Consider the following 24204-nt stretch of genomic DNA (forward strand, 5'->3'; position numbering starts at 1 on the left):
GGTGACAAGGAGTGTGAAGATTAAAGATACAAGAATTTCGACCACTGTTTTTTCTTTCAAAAGCACCACAATCTTTTTCTTCTCTGTTTTTAAATTGTGCTAAACCAATTGATGTTAAATAGTTGTTAGGTTAAATTATAAGTTTGTCTCTACACTTTCAGTGAAATTACAAATTGGTCCCTACACTTTAAAAGTTTATAATTAGGTCCTTAAAAAGAATTAAAAAATTTGCAATTTAGTTCTCGCAGTTCAAAAAGTATTTGATTTAATAGAATATTCTCAGCATATTCTCTGTTTTAAACATGTGAGCTGCACATGTTTAACAATAGGGACCAATTTACAATTTTAATGAAAGTATGAGAACCAATTGTGTAATTTAATAATTTGAAAATGACCAAAAACTCCCTAATCTATTTGAACCCACCCATCCCCTTCCCAGCTCTCACACTCTCACTTTCTTACTTTTCAAAACGACACCCTAACTCCAGCACTCTCTGTCTTTCACCTCGATTCACCGTCGTCGCGCCGGATCCACTGTATTTGTGCTCACGAGTTGGGTCCCGCCTCCTTCCTCCATCTAGCCTCTCTCATCCGGCGATTTTTTCTTCTCTTCCAATCCCAATACTAAACACCGATAAATGGAAGAGAACAATTCCAATCCTGAACATGCTCAAAGCGGATAATTCAATGTATAAGAAGAAAATAGCAGCAAATCAACATAAAATAGCAACTCAATTTATCAGTGGATCCGGCGTGGCGATGGAGGCGAGAGGCACGGCGATGGAGAGCTGAGGTGAGAGACAGAGAGCGCGGGGGTTGGAGTGCCATTTTGAAAAATGAGAAAATGAGAATGAGAGAGCTGAGGAGGTACGGGGTGAGTTTAGATAGCATAGAGAGTTTTTGGTCATTTTCAAATATTTAAATTACACGATTGGTCCCCATACTTTTACTAAAATTATAAATTGGTCTCTATTGTCAATCATGTGCAGCTTACATGTTTAAAATAGAAAATATGTTGAGAATATTCTGTTAAATTAAATATTTTTTGAACAGCGGAGATAAATTATAAATTTTAATTTTTGTTTAAGACTTTAATTACAAACTTTTAAAGTGTAAATATTAATTTATAATTTTACTAAAAGTGTAGAGACTATAATTAAAAACTACAATATCACATTTCATTTTATCATTAAGAATTGAATTAGTTACTATAAAAATAGAAACTAAATTAAATGTTTATTATTGGTATAATGTCATGATAACTTCTATACCAAAGAAGAAGTAGACCCTTATTAATATATGTAGACGTACATAGACATTTTTTTTTACATTGTTTTATCGTTAGTAAATCTTCTAAATATTAGGTAATTTAGTGTTTAACAAATTTTTGAAACATTTGTAACAGAAATAATTTGTCAAAACATATTGTAGGAGAATTTTTTTTATTCGTAAAAATATAAAACTAAAAGTACAATCTTAAAAGCATATTGTGAATTTCGAACTTTCTATTAAACTATGTTTTGGCTAATATATACGTGTTCCACGTACTGCTATCTAATATATATTAAAATAAAAACTCGACTCACATAACCAAAATAATAATAAAAAAACTACTTACCTAAGCGGAAATCGAAAAAGAATAAAATAAAATAAAGTTTAGTAATGGCTTAATGACAAATTTATACCCTCCGTGAATCCGTTAAAGCAATATACGTCAAAGCTTGATAGCTTTGAAAGCGGAAGAAGATAAGCTGAAAAGAAGGAAAACGGAAACCCACTGACTGAGTAGTATTAACGGCGGTGTGGCAGAGGTGGGTTTTTAATGTGGTGACGTGTCGTGTGGTGTCGACCACCAAAGCCTGTGATATAAATAACGACGCCATTCCGAGTTTTTGTTTTTTCAGTCAAAATCAAAATAATACGGACGCTGCACACCTCTTTCTTAGGGCGGGAACCTGAAATTCTTTTTTTTTCACTAACAACTCAACAAGTACACTGCACCAAAACCCAAAAACCGAAGAAACCTCCTCCTCTTCTTCTTCTTCTTCTTCATGCTCGTATTCTCTCTCGCTTTCCTAGGGTTTCGCTTTTGGTTTCAATTTCAATTTGCAGTGCTGACTAAGCAACAATGAGTCTTCGTAAGGGCGCTAAGGTTTGGGTCCAGGACAGGGTTGATGCTTGGATACCTGCCGAAGTTGTTGACTCCGGAGGCGGCGGCGGTGGCGGCGGAGTCAACAATAGTCGTATTCAGCTCATGACCGACTCCGGCAAGAAGGTGAGAGTCACTCATTCATTATTCACGTGTTTGTTCGGTTCTGTTGCTAGTTTATTCGAGGTTTAGGTTTGCTTTAATTTTGTTAACGTTTAGGTTTCAGAACATCTTAAATGTTAATTTTCAGTAGATTATGGACAAACAAAAGAGAAATGATTATTTTCGTAACTTATTCTAGTGAGTCACTGATTTTTTTGTTGCTAGTTCAAAGTTGAACGGAGGTTCAGGGGTGTGTGTGTGTGTGGATTATTTGCTATTGTTTTATTTTAGGTTTAGAAAAGCTAATGAAGTAATGATCTTGATTTTCAGTGGATTTTGGCGAAAGAATTGATTATTTTTTTTGAAAAAAAAAGCTATTATGTTGGATATTGGTGTGTTTATTGCTTGTGGTGGTGGTGGTGGTGCAGGTTTTTTCTACTCCTGATAAGCTGTTTCCGCGGGATGCGGATGAAGAAGAGCATGGTGGAGTTGAAGACATGACTAAGCTGGCTTACTTGAATGAGCCAGGAGTGTTGTACAATCTTCGGAGGAGATATGCGCTCAATGATATCTATGTGAGTGAGAGGGTTAAATTGAATGGAACTGATTATTTTCTGGATGTTCAAAATAATGAGTTTGGTTGAGAGCTTAGGCATTTGAAATTAGATAGAGAGTGTTTGGTAATATGAGTTTGACATTGGGATAGCTACATTAGTTAAATATGTTTCTTATCCTATGAACCGAGGATATATCACGGCCTCATGGAACACCTACATGATAAGAGAACATGAGGATATGGCTTAAAATTGCATGACAGGACATGTATGTGGTAGAGAATAAAAAATTTAAAATTAATAACAAAGTTAACAAACAGGTATAATTCTTCAATTAAAGAGAGTAATAACGATTTAAAAGTTACAATATAACCGTAAGCATAATAAATTTCGTAAATCTAGTTTGGTGGATGTGGATTCTTGAAGAATATATGACATGTTCTATGGCGTTGTACATATGGCTCGTTGTAGATAGACCACTTTTGAAGTCTTAGTTCTTAAATATCTCTCTATGGATTATCAATGTAACTCATGTTTGGAATGCAACTTATGACTTGGCATTGAGTTGCCTATCTGGATCAGTCACTTTCAAATGCCTAAGATAGTTTATCTTATGTAGTTTTGAAGTCTGCATTTTCCATTTTGGTGACTCCACTAAATGGATTTGACTTAATTTTAATGCAGAGCTGTTGTTGCTAATATTAATTATTGATTATGAACATTTTCCCCCTAAGTGGCAGTGATTTAATGGTTTTCCCCCCTGATTCGTTTTTTCTTTTACAGACTTATACAGGAAGCATTTTAATAGCTGTTAATCCCTTCACAAAGCTTCCTCATTTGTATGAAATCCATATGATGGAGCAGTATAAGGGAGCTCCATTCGGTGAGCTTAGCCCACATGTTTTCGCTGTTGCAGATTCTTCTTATAGGTTAGTATGCATCTAATGTGTTTATTTTTGGTTTCTTAATTTATTTTTTTAATTTATTTATTTTTGGTTGGTCATGATTTAGAGCAATGATGAGTGAAGGTAAAAGTCAATCTATCTTGGTAAGCGGTGAAAGTGGTGCTGGCAAAACTGAGACAACAAAATTAATCATGCAGTATCTTACCTTTGTTGGTGGACGTGCTGCTGGTGACGATAGAACAGTTGAACAACAAGTTCTGGAAGTAAGCTATTCTTGAGTTCAATCAATCATGAATTCAGTGGTTGGCCCGCTTTGAAGTTCCAATTATCATTTATGTGCCACTATGGGAAACTAATTTCACATTTTCATTGCTCAGTCAAATCCACTTTTAGAGGCATTTGGTAATGCAAGGACAGTCAGAAATGACAATTCAAGGTGAAGTTGGCTCTGCATTGTTTGCTTATTTATTTTACGTGACTACTTGCCCTTTACTATAGATTCCATCTCTAGATTTTTCTAGGTTATTTGTCTATAGTCATAGTTTAAGATAAGATGCAATAGCTGTTTTGCATAACTGTTCCCATCTTGTTATAGGAGGAAAAGGCTTAATTGTGGATGTTGTAATGTCGTGTTTGTTACTTTGTTCTTCCCCCTTCACTGGTCCAGACAACATTTGAATCTATTCAATGTATCCAGGACAGTGGAATTATATGGAAACAAACTGTATTATGTATTATATGGAAGTGTCAGTCCTTTTTGGGATATTAATTTGGAGTTCTATTTAATGTGCTGTGGATGCTTAAAATTTCAAACGGTGCAGAATGTAGCATAGAAAAAGGAAAGTTTTCTGGGATTTATAGCCTCTCATGCATATAAGAGATTTCTGATTTAGAAGCAATGAAGTTAACGGATGATAGTTGTTGAAGTTTGTGAGATCAGACAGAGACTTAAGTGGGTGAAAAGGCATCACTTAAATTCTTAGATTTAAAATTTGGAAGAGACTATATGGCCAATAACTTGCCAGAAACACAAGGCCCGAATTATGTGGCAAAATTTGATAGGAACATCTTAAATTCTTTGACCACTCATGATTTCTATCCAGTCACTCAAAATTTGTTGTGTGTGCCAATTCTATTTGGAAAAACTACATCATGGTTTGTGTAGCAGTGCTCAAGAAAAAGTTTTCATATGAGTAGATTTGATGCTCAATCATGCAGTCTGTATGTTTTTGATGATTCCACTTTGGTGTATGTTATGCAAACTGTGACTACTGTGTTGCCTTTTCAAAAGCTCTTCATTTGAAACTATTACTGCCCAAAGCCTAATCTTGTTACTATCTTTTTTCGCTGCAGTCGTTTTGGGAAGTTTGTTGAAATTCAGTTTGATTCAAGTGGTAGAATATCTGGTGCTGCAATTAGAACATACTTATTGGAAAGATCACGAGTAGTGCAGATAACGAATCCAGAAAGAAATTATCACTGTTTTTATCAGTTGTGTGCATCTGAAATGGTATTCAATTTATTTTGCACCCATGATTTGATTTCTGTTTTGGGTCAGCATCGCAGTATAATGCGATATTTTGCATTGCATATGTGCAGGTTATGGTTTTCATAATTTCATGATCACTCAAAGTATTAATTTTTAATACTTTATAATTGGGGTGCCTCATTTTAGGATGCAGAAAAGTATAAGTTAGGACATCCAAGCCACTTCCACTATTTAAACCAAAGTAAAATCTATGAACTTGATGGTGTAAGCAATGCTGAAGAATATGTGAAGACGAGGAGGTCAATGGATATTGTTGGCATAAGTCATGAGGACCAGGTATGATAATGTTTACATTAGTGTAACTCACTTTATTAGATAATTTTACATATAGGCTCCCCTTTAATTATAATTACCCCTCTGCCTATTCTCAGGAAGCCATATTTCGTGTCTTAGCTGCAATTTTACATTTGGGGAATATTGAATTTTCTCCTGGAAAAGAGCATGACTCGTCAGTAGTAAAGGATGAGAAATCAAGATTTCATATGCAGATGGCTGCTGAACTCTTCATGTACGCAATTACATTATCTTTGAAATGTTATGTTCTTAATATGAATTATAAGTTGGCTGAAATTTCAATTTTCTCGTTATGCATTTATTTAAAATATACTTCACACAAATATATGGCAAAGACTAACTGACCAAACCATGCAATAAAGCATGTAATGCTCTGTACTGGTTTTCTTATTTTATTTTATTTTATTTTTTTTATGAATGACAAAGTAGAAATGGATATTTATATACAATTAAAATTTGGCCGGGGTAAGAGGAAATAATATAACTTCTACATACAACAATTTCTAAGAAGTCAGGTTGTAAACCAACTTCTGTTTTGAAAACAAGTATGAACATGTGAATATAAGTTGTTCACAGGTCAGGGCTAAAGCATTATATATCAGAGTAAGAGCCTTAGCAGGTTATATTCGGTTGGGTATATCACTTTATCTGTGAACAGATGTTGCCTATTATTCTTTTTTGTATTGCAGAATTAGAAATGATAAAAATACTAAATGAGTTGGACTATTAGTCATTTATGCTTTAAGATTTGCTCATCAATGGAAGTTTCTTTCCTTTGCCAATATTAAAGACTTAATTTTCACTCTAGATGTGATGTAGAGCTACTACTAGCAACATTGTGTACTCGGTCAATACAAACTCGAGAGGGAAATATAATTAAAGCTCTTGATTGTAATGCTGCTGTTGCTGGACGGGATGCTTTGGCAAAAACAGTTTATGCTCGTTTATTTGATTGGTATGCTTATGATCAATTCAGAATCAACATGTTTATCTTCTTATTATGCACTGTTTAAGGTGTCACTATTTGTTGATCTTGTTGTTCTGCCAGGCTTGTTGATAAGATCAATAGGTCTGTTGGTCAGGATACAAATTCTCAGATTCAAATTGGAGTTCTCGATATCTATGGCTTTGAGTGCTTCAAGGATAATAGGTAAGTTGTTGATTAATGTCTCTTGGATTTTAATCTTTTCCTTCTTTAGTCTTTCAGTCAGTGTGCATAGTTTGCTTTAATATCCTATGTGGATTTTTTTTTATCTTGTTATTCCCTTTGTTGGTTTTTTATTTGTTCGCTTCTGTTGTCTATTTAAATTGGTCCTTTTTCCACTATGATTGTTTTGCTCAATCCATTGTGCTCTCTTCCGACAGTTTTGAGCAATTCTGCATCAATTTTGCAAATGAAAAGCTTCAGCAACATTTTAATGAGGTATACATGTGTTATTGTACGTTACATTCACTAAGTTCATGCATATGGTCTTGATGTTTTTTCTTCATTTTTTTTTCTTGTGACATCTATCTTGTGACTTGTTTCAGCATGTATTCAAGATGGAGCAGGAAGAGTATGGTAGAGAAGAAATAAACTGGAGTTACATTGAATTCGTGGACAACCAAGATGTGTTGGATCTAATTGAAAAGGTTTTTGGTTAATCGTTATTGCTTTTCAGGTGGAAATTTTCCAAATTTTATGATAGGATAGGACCAAGTTTATAAGATTTGTCAATACTATTTATATTGTATTTTGATGGTAGTAACTAGTTCTAAACACAAGCAAAATTTTAACAAGTAAAAGCAAATTGTAATAAAAAAAATATTTTGATAAGTTTTAAAATGAAATTATTAATATTATAATTGTTTCTTATTTATTGTAAATTATAATTATTTTAAGGATAAAAGACAAATAGGTTTTTGACCAGAATTAATGACTTATAAGTCTCTGACCAATGGAAATGCAAGTCCGATGAGATGCATAGGTCCCTCCATTAGTCAATAGGGCATGTGTCTCACATTTTCAATGGTCAAGGACTTATGACTAATTAATTTTAGTCAGGGATTTGAGTGTCCCCTCCAAAAATGGCCAAGGACCTGTTTATCTGTTATTCTTATTTTAAAATTTCAGGATTCTTAAAGGCTTTCAATTATAAAATATGTTGAAGATACATATTCTTTAGTATCTAATTTTATGGTTTTAATATATTTTTTTTATGTAATAAAGTATAAAAAACTAACCAACACATGATACTCTCCTGTACATTTAGATATTGTTTTGGTTGTATATCATTACATGGTAACAAAAAGATATAGTAAAATAGTAACTTCTATTTATTAGCACTTGTGGGAAAGATGGTTGTATTTCACATTTCTTATAGAAGTCACTATAGGATAGAAGATCAGAGAGAGTATAAGCCATTATTTTGAGGTAAATGGAGATCAAGAAAAACTGTAGAAAAAAACAATTTTTTTTTGATAAATAATATTATATTAATAACACAATTTATCAAGAGAGAAAAGAAGGAAGTCCTCGCACAGTAAAATGAATTAGGCTTGAATCCTACTTCTATCCACAATTTTAACGTTTTAGGTGATACAATGTTCAGATTAAACAATTGATAGTATAATATAGTTTATTAAATATTACAAACAAACTCGATATATTTTAATGTTTTATAGCTCAATGTCTAATCTGGATTTCACCTTGTGCATATGTCTGTAATTTTGGTTTACTGAGGTCTTATCATTGCATTCTTTTGCAGAAACCCATTGGTATCATTGCTCTCTTGGATGAAGCCTGGTACAGTTTTGGTTCTTTAGTTTGAATTTTGGTGTATATTGGTATATTTCAGTTCCAAATTTAACGGGTGTTGAATTTCTTCTCCTTGCAGTATGTTCCCAAAATCTACGTATGAAACATTCTCAACCAAGTTGTTTAACCATTTCCAGTCTCACCCGAGATTGGAAAAGGAGAAGTTTTCACAAACTGATTTCAGTATTTCTCATTATGCTGGAAAGGTGAGTCTGTATTTTTGTACATCCTCTAGTTTTGGACGAAAATTCTTGTAATGTAACATTACTAATTTCGGAGAGATCATCTGCTTCATTTATGTAGGTTACATATCACACAGATTCCTTCTTAGACAAAAATCGTGATTATGTTGTAGTAGAACACTGTAATCTATTATCTTCTTCGAAATGCCCCTTTGTGTCTGGTCTTTTTCCTTTGCTACCAGAGGAATCTTCAAGATCATCTTACAAGTTTTCATCTGTGGCATCCAGATTTAAGGTGTGCAGATTTGATTCCTTTTCTCATTTTACTTACTAATTTGGAGATCCATTTTTGGGACAAAATTATATGGAGAATAAGGTTTTTTCAACAACAATTTTCATATGGCTGATTTTACTAACCTTTCCTTTTTTGTTTTGGGGGTGTCTTCTGTGCATGTTTGGTGGATTGTGAGCTCAGCAACAACTCCAAGCTCTTATGGAGACCCTTAAATCAACAGAGCCTCATTACATACGATGCGTGAAGCCAAATTCTTTGAACCGACCACAAAAGTTTGAGAATTCCAGTGTCATACACCAATTGCGATGTGGGGTGAGTAGTTTAGATATTTTGTATCCCCTTTTATTGGAGCAATATTCTGGTTAGAGGCAGGGAAACCAAAGATAGCAATAGACAAACTCATTAAGATGCATTTGGTTGTAAATGACCTTGGCATAACCATAGTTTAGCGCAATCACATTTAATCTTTCCTCTCCCCGGTTTCTTTGTCAGAAAAAGCTTTGTTTTTGTGTCTTTGGTTTGTCACTGATTTTTCTTCCAAAGAATTGAAAAGATAAAGCTCTAACCCAAGTCGATGATGAAGTTTTGATTCATATTTTCATGCAAATATGGTGGGTATTGTTCGCATGTTGTCTTCTAGGTTTACAAGCTGTAGCTTCTCATTCATTGAACAGTGTTTTGACATATATGATACATCTCTTCATTAAGGGTGTCCTTGAGGCTGTTCGTATAAGCCTAGCTGGTTACCCCACCCGAAGGACTTATTCAGAGTTTGTGGATCGCTTTGGCTTAATAGGCCCTGAATTAATGGACGGGAGGTGAGTTTACTAAATGTGATTTTTGTGGTTACCCATTAAGGGATATCTCTTCAATTCATATTATATACTTTTGTCCAATTCATGGTTTTGGTTACGTCCAAATTCAAATTGCTAACAAGTGTGAATCTATGGTGAATAGTTTGACTGAAGCCAACACTTCTTACCCTATTCAAAGTTCATTTGCATTTATGCTGCTTAATGACAAACTTATCAAATCATGTAGCTTTAACTGTGCTATATTGGTAGTTAGTAATTTTTGTTGAAGGATTTACTCCTACAACCTTTGATTCCCGTATACTAGGTTTTATGGATAAGAAGTGGAAACCTTAAAACCATTTTAATGATAGTTGTTAGTGATTCTCAGGTTTAGTCCTAGTTTGCTGGTTTTGCATGGCTAGCTATTGATTTGGATAAAACCAAGTTCTAAATGCTGGGCTAGAAAATGTGCTTTATTTTATGCCTGGTAATCTGGTCACATAGCTAATTTGTTCTGGTTTGGTGATGTGATCTTTTTGATGGTATTAATTAGCAGCACCATAAATGAACGAATTGTAAAAGCAAGTTGGTTCTACCTCTGCAGTGTGCGCTTAACTATATTTTCTTATCATCATTTGTTAAGGAAAAGCTGTGGCTATTGAACAATTTATTCTTTTCTGGCTATCAATATGTGCTTCTCATTTAATTTTCGTTTTTTAAAAAAATTTAAATATTTTCACTTCTCATCAATTTTTATGTGCTGCTTTTGTTAATAGTTATGATGATAAAGTTGCAACTGAGAGAATTCTGAAGAAGCTCAAGCTTGATAACTTTCAGGTATGCTTCTATTACATCCCAATTTTTGGGAATATCACTGACCAACAAGGGATACACACTTCTAAGCTGGGAAACTTCATAATCCCATGTCATACTCAATATTATAATAAATTATGCATTATGTAAGTTAATCATCATCCATAGCTTTTGATGGCAGATGGCGGCTCATGGCAGAAGGATAAACCGCCATGAGGTTATAAAGGATGGTGTTGTGGCAAATGGCGGATACATTAAAAAAATGCTAAAATAATGTACAAAAATATAAGTGAAACTACTAAAAGATAAATAAAAAATTATATCTAAACTACTAACTACTGATAATTTATCAATAATAATATGAAACTGTTTATCCATATTATAACAATCAATATTAAAGATTAAAACTAATTGAGGGGTGAGAATAGAAAAAAGGGGGATTAGAGTGGAAAAACAAAAACTTGAGGGTTCAAATTATAAAGAAAAAAGGAAGCAGTTAGAAAAGCAGATTCACCAGCAAAGTTCAATGTCGTCGTCTTCCTCTGCAGGTCATGGCGCCATCGTTAATGTTCCGTGCATCTGTTGTGTTATGGCGCTTTGTTGTTGTGGTCTAGAACGGTGGCAATGCTATTGGCGGCGGTGCTGTCAGCATTGCAAGTCTTCATCTTACTCAAGCAGCAGACAGGGAGAGTGAACCAGAGTAGAGAGGGCGTGAAGAGGCAGAATACGAGAGCCAGAGAAGATTTGTTTTTGTAAATTTTAGGTTTAGGGGTATTAAAATGACCAAAAGATCCTTAAAGTTTTTTAAAAACAATATTGCAAAAGTACCGCCATTGCCGCCATACCAGTATTGGACCACCATGGCGCCACCGCCATGTGGCCGTCGTTTGCCTAGCACCATTTCTGCAATGCCGCACGTTTAAGATGGCGGTTAGCCCAAAACTGCCACGCCATAATGCCATGGTACCGCCATGGCCTCAATGTAAAAACAGTCGTCATCATATAACTACCCGAGATAAAATCTCCCTAATAATCCTTGAGTATCACTATAATGCAAGTATACTTTGTACAAATACTAACATGTATTTCTATGTAATTGATATGTTAATGAATTAAATTCTTTGATTGCTATGCTGGATACCGTGTAAGGATGACATAAGTGGAGATAATAATGATTATGATTATGTTTGGCAATTATGCCTTCCTTAAATAATCTAGCAGACCCTGTTCTTTTGTTTTTCTTTGTTTGTCATCATCAACTTCTTCTCTCTCCTTGTAACATAGGTTCCAGCCATTCATTTAACATGTATTTGCTGTTGTTCAATAACAAAATTGAGATTTACTAATCTAGTTAATTTATATTGGTTATATTTGTTTCTTCTTCTTCAGTTGGGTAGGACCAAAGTATTTCTCAGGGCTGGTCAAATTGGTATTTTAGACTCCAGACGAGCTGAGGTTCTGGACAATGCTGCAAAATGTATTCAGCGGCGACTGAGGACATTTATTTTACACAGGGATTTCATCTCACTCAGAGCTGCTGCAATTTCTATTCAGTCATGCTGCAGGGGTTAGTTTTTTCTTTATTGCTACTGCATGAACCACTTCTTGCTGCTCCCGGAAGAAGTTGTCTTTCTATGGTTAACTGTTGTTACAACTGATAGATAGTGAAATTTTGTGGGAAGTACTTAGTTTGGGATTTAATGTTAAATGGATATAGGATGGGTTAAACTATTCTAATTTCTATATTATTGAGTTCAGTTACATTTCTATCCTTAACTGGTATCTTGGTGCTAGACAACACATGATGGATTTGTGCTCTCTTGGTTGGCAGTCTTCTAAGATCTGTCATGTTCCATATAGGAACCCCTACTTTTGTATTTACGTCAATGTGGTGGTCTTCTGTTATATCTGTTTTTTTGTAAATGTAGGGTGCATTGCACGAAAGATTTACGTTGCTAAAAGGGAGACCGCTGCAGCTATCTCTATTCAGAAATACATCCGTATGTGTCTAAAGAGGTGTGCTTACTTAGAACTATATTCATCTACTGTCATCATTCAGTCACATGTCCGTGGTTTTGCAACTCGCAAAAGATTCTTGCATGGAAAGGAGCATAGAGCTGCTACTGTTATTCAGGTAATTTTACCAAGGGGATTTTATTTGTGGTAGGACATTTGCAATGGCCTTTTTCTTGGTCTTAATATAGTCCAGTTAAATTTGCATTTATCATCCTAGTTATCAGATGTTACTTGTTCCAGTTTTTGTGTTAGGAATTTTTAATTTATTGATTTTATCAAACAGCAGTATTATAGCTGATGTTAAAAGTTCCAATCTTCTAGTACACATGTTTTTATGACATGAGGCATGACAATGCATTAATTACTTAAATTGTTGCTACATTTACTTTCTGTTGCTGTTGTTTGTGTGCAGTTGTTACTCAGGCATGATGGAATCTGTTGTATTATTTTATTGAACATTTAACTTGAATATCACAGGCATATTGGAGGATGGCCAAGGTTAGGTCAACTTTCCGACAACGTCAAGCTTCAATTGTGGCAATACAATGCCTTTGGCGGCGTAAACAAGCTAAAAGAGAGCTTCGGAGACTTAAGCAAGTAAGTGATTTCCTTTATTAGACTGGGGAGATCCAAGTTAGCAGTTGTTGTTAACTAAACTGTTTTGTGATTCATCTTTCTCAGGAGGCTAATGAGGCTGGTGCTCTCCGTTTAGCTAAGAGTAAACTTGAGAAGCAATTGGACGAGCTTACATGGCGTTTGCATCTTGAAAAGAAAATAAGGGTACCTTTTCCCTGTCATAAAGACACTTTTTATAGGTTTTATGCTGGAAATGTTTAATCCTTCTATGCGGAAAGAGTTCTTGTACATTGAATGTGTTTGAAACATGCATGTGACTGGAGATCATTTAGTTTACTATTTCCGGTTACCTCCCCCACTCTGTTTACATACATGATTACTCTTTTATGTGATCATTTGGACTTAAGCTCCTATCATTTAATTATCTCATATCTGGCATATCTACCTGTTGACAACATTTCAAATTGCTTTATCCCCATTTTTTCCTTCCTCTTCTCTCGTTTTTTTTTTTAATTAATATTTGAATTCAAGCTTTGATGTATGCAACTTATTATGGTTTATTTCTGCATTCATATGCAGGGTTCCAATGAAGAGTCTAAGCAAATGGAGATTTCCAAACTTCAAAAGATGTTAGAAGCCTTGAATCTTGAATTAGATGCAGCTAAATTGGCAACAATTAACGAGTGCAATAAGAATGCTGTTCTGCAAAATCAGTTGGAATTGTCAATGAAGGAAAAATCTGCTTTAGAAAAAGAGTTGGTTGTAATGGAGGAAGTACGGAAGGAAAATGCTATCCTAAAGGTAGATGTGGTTACACGTGTGCTGCTATACGTGTGATAAGAGAACACAAACTTGTTCATTTCCAATTGCATGTATATGGGATATTTTGAGACTAGCCAATGCTGCATTGAGATTAAGTTTTATGTGCGCAATCGCTGTTTTAACTTTTACTTCTTTCTTGTTTTCTCTCCTGAATTTGGTTACATTATTTTTCTTTCCTCGTCTTATATTTCTAGGATTCTTTGAGTGCCTTCGAAAAGAAGTGCACAAATTTGGAACTTGAACTCATGGATGCTCAAAAAGGCCGTATAGAAATGGTTGAGAAACTGAGAGAATTTGAACAGAAGTGTTCTCAACTTGAGCAAAGTGTTAAGAGGTGCCCTTTCTTTCTCCTCCCTGTAACCCCTTTTTCCCACTTTCTACCAAAATACAAATTTATTTACTGAATGTATATTTCCCATTACATTGGCCTTTCCTTTTTGCATGTTTTAAAGTTTTAGCTTTTTTATAAATTTTCCTGACTTGTAATATTGTATATGGTTCCTCACTCTAGAAGGTAATTTTTTGTAACTACTCATTTTTTAAAACTCAACTACAGCCTTGAGGGGAAGGTATTGAATTTAGAGGAAGAAAATCACGTGCTTCGGCAGAAAGCCTTAAGTGCTGCTCCTAAGAGTAACCGTTCAGGTCTTGCAAAGTCATTGTCAGAGGTAATTCGCTTCATGCATATTCATTAATAGATGATTCCTGCTCTGGTTTTCTCTGTTTATTATTAGTTTATTTTATCTGTTGTGTTCTCATGAGTTTGCATTGTGAATTGTATAAACATTATTGCTTAATTTGTCGTTTTTTCTGCAACAGAAATATTCAAGCGTAATTGCTTCCCGCACTGAGAGAAAGCCCCTATTTGTAAGCTACTCTTGTTTTCATCAGTTTAAAATAATTTCTAAATTGAACTATAGATTTTATGTGGTCTGGTTTTTTGCAGGAGACACCCACACCCACAAAACTTGCTCCTTTTACATCAGGCTTGACAGACCCTCGTCGTCCTAAGTTAACAGCAGAGAGGCACCAGGTAGACTTATTATTGTTCTGGTTGTGTACTATATCCTTTGCCTTTAGTTTGAGGTCATGTTTTGTCTAGACGACATACAATTTTAATGATTTTTTTCCCACAAAGATGATAAAAACATGGAGGTATGATGAGTCTAAGAGTAGAGGAAATTCTTGTGAGGTTAACAAACTATTCTATTGACTTTTTTACTTTTAAACAACTTCACATTTTTGTAGCTTAATAGTTTGCACAACCAAGTGTATGAAGTTCAATTCTAACAACCTCGTTTTATAAAAGTAAAATAGCTTAAGCACAAGGACCAAGGTAAGTTAGGTAGGTATTTGTATGATCCCATTTTGCTCAAAGCGAGTATCAAGTGAGTGCATAAAAAAAGAACCACACACATTCCTCTAAATTTATTCATCAAAAGCTAGAATTGCTACTATGATTCTATCTTCTATTTAACATGTAATTGCCTGTTGTCTATTGGCTAACAGATTTCACGTTGTGCAGGATAACTATGAATTTCTTTCTAGGTGTATCAAAGAAAATTTGGGATTTAAAAACGGTAAACCTCTGGCAGCTCGTATCATATACAAATGTCTTCTTCAATGGCGTGCCTTTGAATCTGAGCGCACAGCTATTTTTGATTACATAATTGAAGGCATAAACGATGTTCTAAAGGTAAATATGATATTTTCTCTCATCGGTAAAAACTTCCTCATATAGCAGTTTTCTTTCAGTGTAGCTTAAGATTGGTAGTCCTGTATCTGAAATGTAGCTTCTTTGTGTAATTCAGGTTAAGGATGATGCCTCTCTATTGCCATATTGGCTTTCAAATACATCTGCCCTGCTGTGCCTTTTACAGAGGAACATACGTTCAAATGGCTTTTTAACTCCCACTGCTCATCGTCATACGGGATCTTCTGGTTTCAGCAGCCGATTAGGCCATGTAAGTTGTCTTCTACCGCTCCCACTCATAAATGTAGAATAAGATATTTTTGGGGTGGAACTAAGGGCCCATTATGATGGATGACAGGAAAAGATTCTATAGCTTAAATTGTGGACATTAAAGTTGATTAATTCCTTTGGTGTTGATAGTTTCATTCAATTTTCATTGAAGTCCCTTTATTTAAAAAAATCCGTATCATGTTTTTGTATTGCTAAAAAATTTGCACTTACTTTTCTATAGTTTGTATATTTCCAATTAAGTCCCTATATTGTTCGAACATTTTCCAACCAAATCCTTGTAGTTTAAGAACTTTGTGATCCAGTCTCTATATTGTACAAAAAGTTTTAGAGATGAGAAAAAAAGAACTTATAATTCACTATAGAGGCTTAATAAAAAAATTTGGAACTGGAGGGACTTGGTTTAGAAATGCTTGTGATATACATGGATTTAGTTAGAAATGTTTAAACTAAAGGGATTTGATTGCATCTTTTTATACAATGCCGTAACTCAATTTCAAACTCTAGGAATATAACTGAAAATTAAGTGAAAATATACGGATAAGTTAACCTTTTAAGTTTAAAACTTGATTATATATGGCCATTTAACATTCAACTCCTGTTATTTGGTTACATTATTTATTATTTATTGTACATAATTATGCTTTATACTAATGGGTAATGACATATTAATCTCACACACCAGGCAGGTGTGAAAGAACAAATGAATTGCACATTAGAGGTGTAGGTAATATAGGGGCAGAAACACACTAAAACTTCATCAGCATTGATTATTTACAGTTTTTAGTTTAAACTGTTTGTCCAGGATTCCGCAACTTTATTTTGTGTCTTCCTCTTTATGTAGTTATGAACTTATGATAGCATTTCCAGGGACCAAAATCTCCAATGAAGCTTATTGGATATGAGGATGGTTTTTCACATGTGGAGGCAAGATATCCAGCTATACTTTTTAAGCAACAGCTCACTGCTTGTGTAGAGAAAATTTTTGGTCTTATACGAGATAATTTAAAAAAGGAACTCTCCCCTCTTCTGGGGCAATGTATTCAGGTGGCCCTTTATCTTTCCTTTAACTTTTTCTTGATTTTTGACTTGTTATTTGCAAATAAGCAAGGCTACAGTATCAATTGTTTGAGTAGTTGATTCTTTCTTTTTGCTTTCAATAATCTTATGGTTGTAATGCGTGACTAGCTTTCTATCTTCAAGTGAAGCAGATTATTGAATTGGGTTTCCATTACACATTCATTTTTTAGGTTGGAGGGAGAGAGAGTCTATTGTTTTCTGAACCAATTTTATTACTTAAAATATTTCCACATGTATTTAAGTAGTATCTCTGTAACAACGGCATTATTATTGAATTTCTTCCATTTTACTTACAATAGTTTATGCAGTGGAACTTATTTCGTAATGAGATGAATTTTAATTTCATAAGTGATGATTCTCAGCTAGCAATTACCATTTGCTCTATCTTGGGATATGTGGAAATACTTGTGTTTGTTGAAACTTATCTTAATTGTTTGTGAATTGTGATCCATGAAGCTTGATTTTGGTGTTTGGTTCTTGTGGGGAAGTTCAGAAAATACAGTTCTTGGTGGATGAAAGAAACTAGAATTCTTTTCGAAATTAATTTTAGTATAGTAATGATATAATTTTTGTAACTAGCAGCTATAGATAAGCTTTTCACCTGCCCTCATAATCCTATTAGTTATTATTATTATTATCTAATATTGCTACTATTATTATTGACAATTTTCAGACCCTCTCCTCATCAATGATTGCTAGGGTTATATTTCAAGTCAACATTAAGATTCTAGTGATTTTTCCTAAAAGAATTGTAATTTACTTTTGATGTCTATGGGACATTAGGCTCCCAAAGCAGGACGATCCCATGGTGGAAAGTCAACCAGATCTCCTGGTGCACCTCCTCAACAATCATCTGGTGGTCAATGGGACAATATTGTCAAATTTTTGGACACACTCATGAGCCAACTTCGTGGAAACCATGTATGTTCTGCATTCTTTCATTGGTCCTTTTACTTCTCTGTTTAGTCTAATCATATGTTTGTCCATTTTCATGATTTCATCATAATTGTGTGTATCACATCGATATGCATGTTAAGCCGCATTATTACATATACAAACTTCAGTAATCTTTAGTTTTTATCTTTTTGTTAGGAGGATATCTTTTCCTCCTTTTTTCCTTTCTTGGTGATATTCTTATATATATAATATATAAAAGCATGGTTACCTAGGTCTTAGCTATACCTTCTGTATTTACGTGAAGGTGTCTTGAGCTGTTATTGTTAACAAAGTCTCAACCATTTACTGATCCCTTTCTCCCTCCTTTTAACAAAATATTACATGTTCAGGTGCCTTCCTTCTTCATCCGCAAGCTAGTTACCCAGGTCTTTTCTTTCATCAATATAACCCTTTTTAACAGGTAAAAAACTATAATTACTTCAATGATTTTTTATAGCCTCAATTCGCTAATTTGCTTTGTTAATTTGTTGATTTTTTTAGCCCACATTATTTATTTATTTATTTATTTGTAGTCTTCTCTTGCGGCGTGAATGTTGCACATTCTCAAATGGTGAGTATGTGAAGTCTGGTCTAGCAGAATTGGAGAAGTGGATAGGCAATGCAACAGAGGAGGTAAAAATGTGATTGCTAATGCTAGTTTGAGATTTTTGTTTCATGACCTGACTCGGTTCTTTTGTGAATTGTAGTATGCAGGAACATCTTGGCATGAGCTTAATTATATAAGACAAGCTGTTGGGTTCTTGGTATAAGCACTTGCTTTTTTGTTTTTGGGCTTCTGATGGTGTCAAATAGAACAGCTATCCCTCATTTTTGCTTTCCAATGTTCGAATTATTCAGGTAATACATCAGAAGAGGAAGAAATCTTTGGAAGAGATTTGCCAAGATCTTTGCCCGGTATGATTATGGTTACAGCATTATTGTTATCATTGAATTCACTATATTTTCCTTCTCATTCTATTGAGCTTCATCATTCATGTAGATGCCAGTGCCATAGTAACTTTCTTGCATCCATTGCAACATCTATTCTTTTACAAAGTTTATATAAACACAAATTTAGCAAGAAGGCTAAGTGTAATTCTTTGACAGGCACTGACGGTGAGGCAGATCTATCGAATCAGTACTATGTACTGGGACGACAAGTATGGAACCCAGAGCGTATCCAATGAGGTAAGACGTGTTTAAAACTGATTTAAATGCAATTGTGATATTGTTCCCTTGGTTGTTCTGAGCTATTTATGGTGAACAGGTAGTCAGTGAAATGAGGGAAATTGTTAGTAAGGACAATCAAAACTTGACCTCAAATTCTTTTCTGTTGGATGACGATCTGAGGTACAATTCTCTCATCCATTTAGTTGTGCTGTGCTTGCTGTGTTTTTAACATTTGTTTCTTTGATGTTAAGACATAAATCTGAAGTGAAAAAAGAGTTAAATGAAGTGACTTGACGATGTCTATGGTTGAGTAGCATAGCTTTTAGCTCTTCAGTTGGTTCTTGTTGAATTTCTGTACGATGCAGGATAACAACAATCAAAGAAATTGTCTCAAAATAAATATAATCTTCTACTATGAGATGTTGATGTCAATATCCACACTTTTGCTCCTCTAAAGTGCATGTCACATATTGGAGAGTGAAGTATTTCAACCGTTGATATGGGTAGCTATAAATGTTTTTTTTTTAAATTATTTATTTAAACTAAATCTAAAGTGCAGCATGCAGTGTAGAGGAGCCAAATCCTAGAATTTGTCTATTTTATGTTCTGGACTTTGGAACTTTGTGAGTTGAGTATGCCATTTGTTTGTTTATTTGTAATCACCTTCGGTTTCTGTTGCAGTATTCCTTTCTCGGCCGAAGACATAGATATGGCAATCCCTGCTATAGATCCGGATGATATTGAGCTTCCACCATTCTTGTCTGAACATCCCTGTGCCGAATTTCTTACTTTGCTTCAGAAGTCTACTACAGTTTCATGATCGTTGCTGAAGCTCAATTTAACCTCAGTACCTCATCTCTTGAATTAAATGTCAAGCATATCCACAGTGGAGACACAAGTTTCTCTTCACATGTGCATCCATGGTTGTCATCATATATATTTGTGCAAGTGCATGACATTGTAATCAGAAGTCAAAGAGTCATTTACTTTGTTTATTCTGAGTAGTTCTAGTTACTTGTAAGTAATTATTCAGGGATAGATGACGCTTAATGGATGGTATCCTGCTGCTATTAATACTGCAGCTCTTCTTCTGGTGTATATTTGTCATTGGTTTTTATGTTGTATTCTCTGTAGTATAATTGCTTCAGAAAGCCATGGCAAAAAAAAGGATAATGTAATTTCATTCATTGATGTAAATACTAGTCCAGTTCCTTTCTCCGTTAAGTCTTTCAAATTAAAGTTATGAATTTGCAGAACTTTACAAGTAGGGTTTATATACTTAGGAGTTGTGAAAGAATTTTATGATTCCCCAAGCTGAGGATGTGGTTTAGTTTTATAAATTACTCCTTTCCCTTCCCTATGATTGTGGGCTACAGATGGTACTTCATTTGGAAGATGATATGCTGCCTTCAAAATTAGGTTATATCAATTGTAAATTGTAATACTAATCTCCTTTGTAAATATGATTATATTGATTTGTTGAGAAAATATTTATTTTGGTTCCTAAAGAATTTTAGATGGGTCTTAATAAATTTGTATTCTTTAAAAATTCTAGAGAATTATACTATACTCCATATTGGTTTTTTTACATCGCTTTGAATCAAATCTTTCACGTGTTAAACAATAAATTTTTAACAAATTTTATTATAAACAATTAGGTACTTAAAAAATACACTTAAAACAAATTAATACCCTTTCAAAATGGTGTAAGAATCATTTGTCCGATAATTTTTGAAGACTTTTTGAGAATAAAAATTTGTTGAAGATCAAAATGTCTGAAAATCTTTAAGAATCAATTTGGATAATTATTCTAATTTGTTTTATAAAGGCATTAAAATATGCAAGGCATATAGGTTAAAGTGTCAGTTTCGTCCTATGTTTGGGATGAATTCAAAGTTCAGTAAATAAATAGCCATCAAAAGGCGTTTCATATGGAGATTATACTCTTACCTATTTGGGTGATCCTTCAAACATCTAATCACATTGCTAAGTAGAATACACAATATGGACATTCGATCTATAATATAGCTTATATGATTACAAAGTCGAAAAATTGGAGAAGTTAGAGCTCTCATGGCCTAATATATAATACTCTATCAGAACTCAGGAAGATATCCTAACTGTAATCGCTCATGCGAAAATTTCACACGATATGTCCATTTTTACCATTGATTAAGAAAGTGGAGCCAAACTTGCAACCCACAAAAACATCTAATCAACGGTGAAAATAACGAGATGAAATTTTTACATGAGATGATTCATTCCTAAACATGCAAGACTCTATCTATTGCATACAATTTTTTCTTTTACCCTAATAGCCTCTTGCTCTTTCAAATAAATACCACTAGAGCAAAGATTCTTTCAAATGAAGTCAAAATTAAAGACGTAGTTCTTAACTAAAAAAGTTTATTTTCTATGATGGATGAGCTGTTTCATCTCCAAGGGAGGGGCTTGGGATCTTAACTGTTGCTGCAATGGCACAATGATGTAGATCGGCCATGGAAAATGACCTCCATGGAGAGAAACTCCTCTGCAGCAGAGAGGTCGGAGACACAGACGCCTTATTGCTACGCGGATGTAGTGGCGGAAGAAGCAATTGGGGCGTCGAATTCGAGCTTGAAGTTGTCGAATCCTCACTACTAGTCATACTACTACTACTTTCAGAGTTGTTCATTGCAACAGCAAGAGCCAATGAACTTCGACTCGAGCTCAATGTTGTTGTCCTCTTGTAAATGCCACCACTATTGCTCCTCAACATGGAACTTCGATTCTTATTATCCCAAACATGGTTAAACGCCATCAAGTTCCTACGCCTCCTTGTGTATGCATTCTCCGGTTTCGCAATGTCTTTCATGGATGGTGTAGCTGCTGCATCACCAAGGCTTGTGAATGACTTGGACTTGCCATTATAGAACTTTGAAATACCCCTCCTACATAATCATATACTTCAAATCATCACAAAAGATGCTAAAAAACATTAACCTAATTGTATTTTCTGTTACACACATATCATGCATCTATATCTTCTTGACTAATCTAATGCTTTATATAGGGTGTATCCAGTTGCTAAAATCAAATTAACATGTTTCTACCATTTTGACCAAAAATAAAAGACAAATGACACAAATTTTCAGGGCCGAGTTGAATTTGTGAAAACACATGGAGACAAATTCAATAGCTGGAAATTACATCAAGGATCAACCAAGACACTAGTTGATGCATAATCCATGATCACAATAAAAGATTGAACAATCTGGCACCCTAATTTAGTTAAATAAAATATAAATAACTTTGTTCCCCAAAAAAAAAAAGCACCCTTTCCAACTTAACAACCAGCTAACTCATCTAACAAACAAATAAAACAAAAAAAACTAATAAAATCAAAATGACATACCAACCTAACTTCAACTGAGTTCAATAAATTTTTTTTCTTTTTTATTTTATAGAAACTACTAATTAAAAAAAATAAATACAGAATGAGATAGTATAAAGCTACAAACTTAAGGATCTAAGGAGTATAAGCACATAAATGATTATTAAAATACACATTTAAATTTAAGAGTTGAAAAATGCATAAAAACTAAACAATAATGTTGAAAAATGAAAATAAAAAAAAGGTACCTTATTGGAAGAACTTGCTCTAAAGATTCCATGGCATGCAAGGGTCCATTGTAAGAACTCTGAGCCTCATTTTCACCATTCTCATTACTAGTACTGTCCATTGATCTCTCAGACGAAACGTCGTCGTCGTCGTCGCTGTTCCTTCCGATCGACGACGACGACGACGTACTGCACTCTTCCACCTCCGCAGCTGCAGGCTTCTTTGCCACGTCATCAACCTCACGCGCCTCCATAAACACGTTGGCGCGTGGAGGTGGCACCACCGCCAACCCCAGCGTTTCGAGGCTCATCATTGTCCTGAAGAAGCCTAACACAAAACAAAACTCAACATACAAAGATTCAAGAAAGAGAGAGACAGATAGATTTGCATGAAGAGAGAGAGAGAGAGAGAGAGAGAGAGTAATGTGCTTTTGTCAGAAAAACACAAAACACATTATAGCTCTCTTTAATTTGTTTGTTAGTTTATTTATAATTTTAGGAGTAATTACACAAAACGAGATAGTTTAGTCTTTTAAACTTTAAAATATCCTAAGGCAGTTTCAAAAGCTTTAAAAATTATTTTTTTTTGAATTTTTTATTTATAAAAAATAATAATATTAATATTTAGTATAATTTTTAAAATTAAATTATAATTTTTTAAAAAATTATTTAAATATTTATAAAAAAATAAAAAATACTTTTTTATAATAATAATTTTTTATTATATTTTTTTAAAATAAACACTTTTAAAACGATATATAATATTATGACGATGCAGCATAATAATAAAGTTCTAGAGTAGATGGTAGTTTTTCTTTTTCTTTTTTCCCCTAAATTCAAACTATGTATGTTACTAGGTTATTAATTATCTAGGTGTTAGTGTTATTATTTGATTGTTAAGATGTCATGCATGCATGTTATTCTTGTAATTCGATTTACTTTTCTTTTTTTCTTGGGTCAAGTAGATTGGACAACCTAACACACACTACATGGATATTATGAATTCTTTAAATAATTTTCAATCTCAGCTGAGATTCGAACCCAGGTACAACTTACAAGAAGCATATGGATATGCCATCCGTACTAGGCCTCGGCTGCACAGATAGGAGAACTGAGATAACATACAAATAGATTGTTTTTTGTTTTTTATTTTTGGGTCATGAATTGTTTTTTATCTTTAAGATGTCATGCATGCACGCTATTCTTGGTCACATCCTCAATTCTCATTCAGATTTTTGGTCAATTGGGCCTGTTAGCCCATCATCTTTGGGCCTAAATTGTATTGGGATAGACCCTATTTATATAGCCCAAAATAAAGATAATGTTTCTAATCATTTTAGCACTTTAAATAAGATTCATCCTTAAAACATTACATATTTATTTTTCTTAAAATTCATTAGTGCTGGATGTTTCATCATTCGCTTGTTAATGAAGTTATAATTATAAACTTCTTGTTCATAAAAGAATCACTTAAAATAGTTTATTATTCTGTTACCATAAATTTAATTATTGACTTTGCTCCATGTCTTGATGACAATGCAAGGAAAACTTGGATAAAAATAGTTTATTTTAAAAGAAAATAATATATA

The 24204-nt window shown here is 33.9% G+C and overlaps 2 protein-coding genes across 2 annotated transcripts; one reads left to right on the forward strand and one right to left on the reverse strand.

Moving 5' to 3' along the window:
• The first annotated feature begins 1743 nt into the window (after nt 1-1743).
• On the forward strand, nt 1744-20212 carry LOC107495546 (myosin-15). The gene is made up of 38 exons (XM_016116688.3): nt 1744-2275; nt 2680-2826; nt 3589-3734; nt 3817-3973; nt 4088-4146; nt 5064-5220; nt 5386-5535; nt 5631-5767; nt 6362-6508; nt 6602-6703; nt 6919-6976; nt 7084-7185; nt 8301-8338; nt 8430-8556; nt 8654-8827; nt 9008-9139; nt 9536-9645; nt 10398-10458; nt 11824-12001; nt 12363-12568; nt 12928-13047; nt 13132-13230; nt 13606-13827; nt 14043-14182; nt 14405-14516; nt 14668-14715; nt 14795-14881; nt 15374-15544; nt 15660-15812; nt 16700-16876; nt 17693-17830; nt 18196-18266; nt 18379-18478; nt 18553-18609; nt 18704-18760; nt 18953-19033; nt 19113-19195; nt 19697-20212. Exons 1-38 carry the CDS (start codon nt 2129-2131, stop codon nt 19833-19835), a joined length of 4590 nt encoding a protein of 1529 aa, XP_015972174.1. The 5' UTR covers nt 1744-2128; the 3' UTR covers nt 19836-20212.
• A 794-nt stretch (nt 20213-21006) lies between these two features.
• Nucleotides 21007-23044, reverse strand: LOC107495560 (protein OXIDATIVE STRESS 3 LIKE 1). Its single transcript, XM_016116705.3, has 2 exons — nt 22637-23044; nt 21007-21945 (listed from the first exon to the last, which is right to left on the reverse strand). Exons 1-2 carry the CDS (start codon nt 22927-22929, stop codon nt 21429-21431), a joined length of 810 nt encoding a protein of 269 aa, XP_015972191.1. The 5' UTR covers nt 22930-23044; the 3' UTR covers nt 21007-21428.
• Between the last annotated feature and the right edge of the window lie 1160 nt (nt 23045-24204).

This window comes from Arachis duranensis, chromosome 6 (assembly GCF_000817695.3).
Source record: "Arachis duranensis cultivar V14167 chromosome 6, aradu.V14167.gnm2.J7QH, whole genome shotgun sequence".
Classification (NCBI taxonomy): Eukaryota; Viridiplantae; Streptophyta; class Magnoliopsida; order Fabales; family Fabaceae; genus Arachis; species Arachis duranensis.

Excerpts from the sequence above, each read along its gene's own strand:
- LOC107495546 (XM_016116688.3), top strand. The coding sequence starts at position 2,129 with ATGAGTCTTCGTAAGGGCGCTAAGGTTTGGGTCCAGGACAGGGTTGAT. Across the intron at positions 5,221-5,385 it reads AGTTGTGTGCATCTGAAATG|GATGCAGAAAAGTATAAGTT; the intron begins GTATTCAATTTA and ends GCCTCATTTTAG. Across the intron at positions 7,186-8,300 it reads TGTTGGATCTAATTGAAAAG|AAACCCATTGGTATCATTGC; the intron begins GTTTTTGGTTAA and ends ATTCTTTTGCAG.
- LOC107495560 (XM_016116705.3), bottom strand. The coding sequence starts at position 22,929 with ATGATGAGCCTCGAAACGCTGGGGTTGGCGGTGGTGCCACCTCCACGC. Across the intron at positions 21,946-22,636 it reads GAGCAAGTTCTTCCAATAAG|GAGGGGTATTTCAAAGTTCT; the intron begins GTACCTTTTTTT and ends ATGATTATGTAG.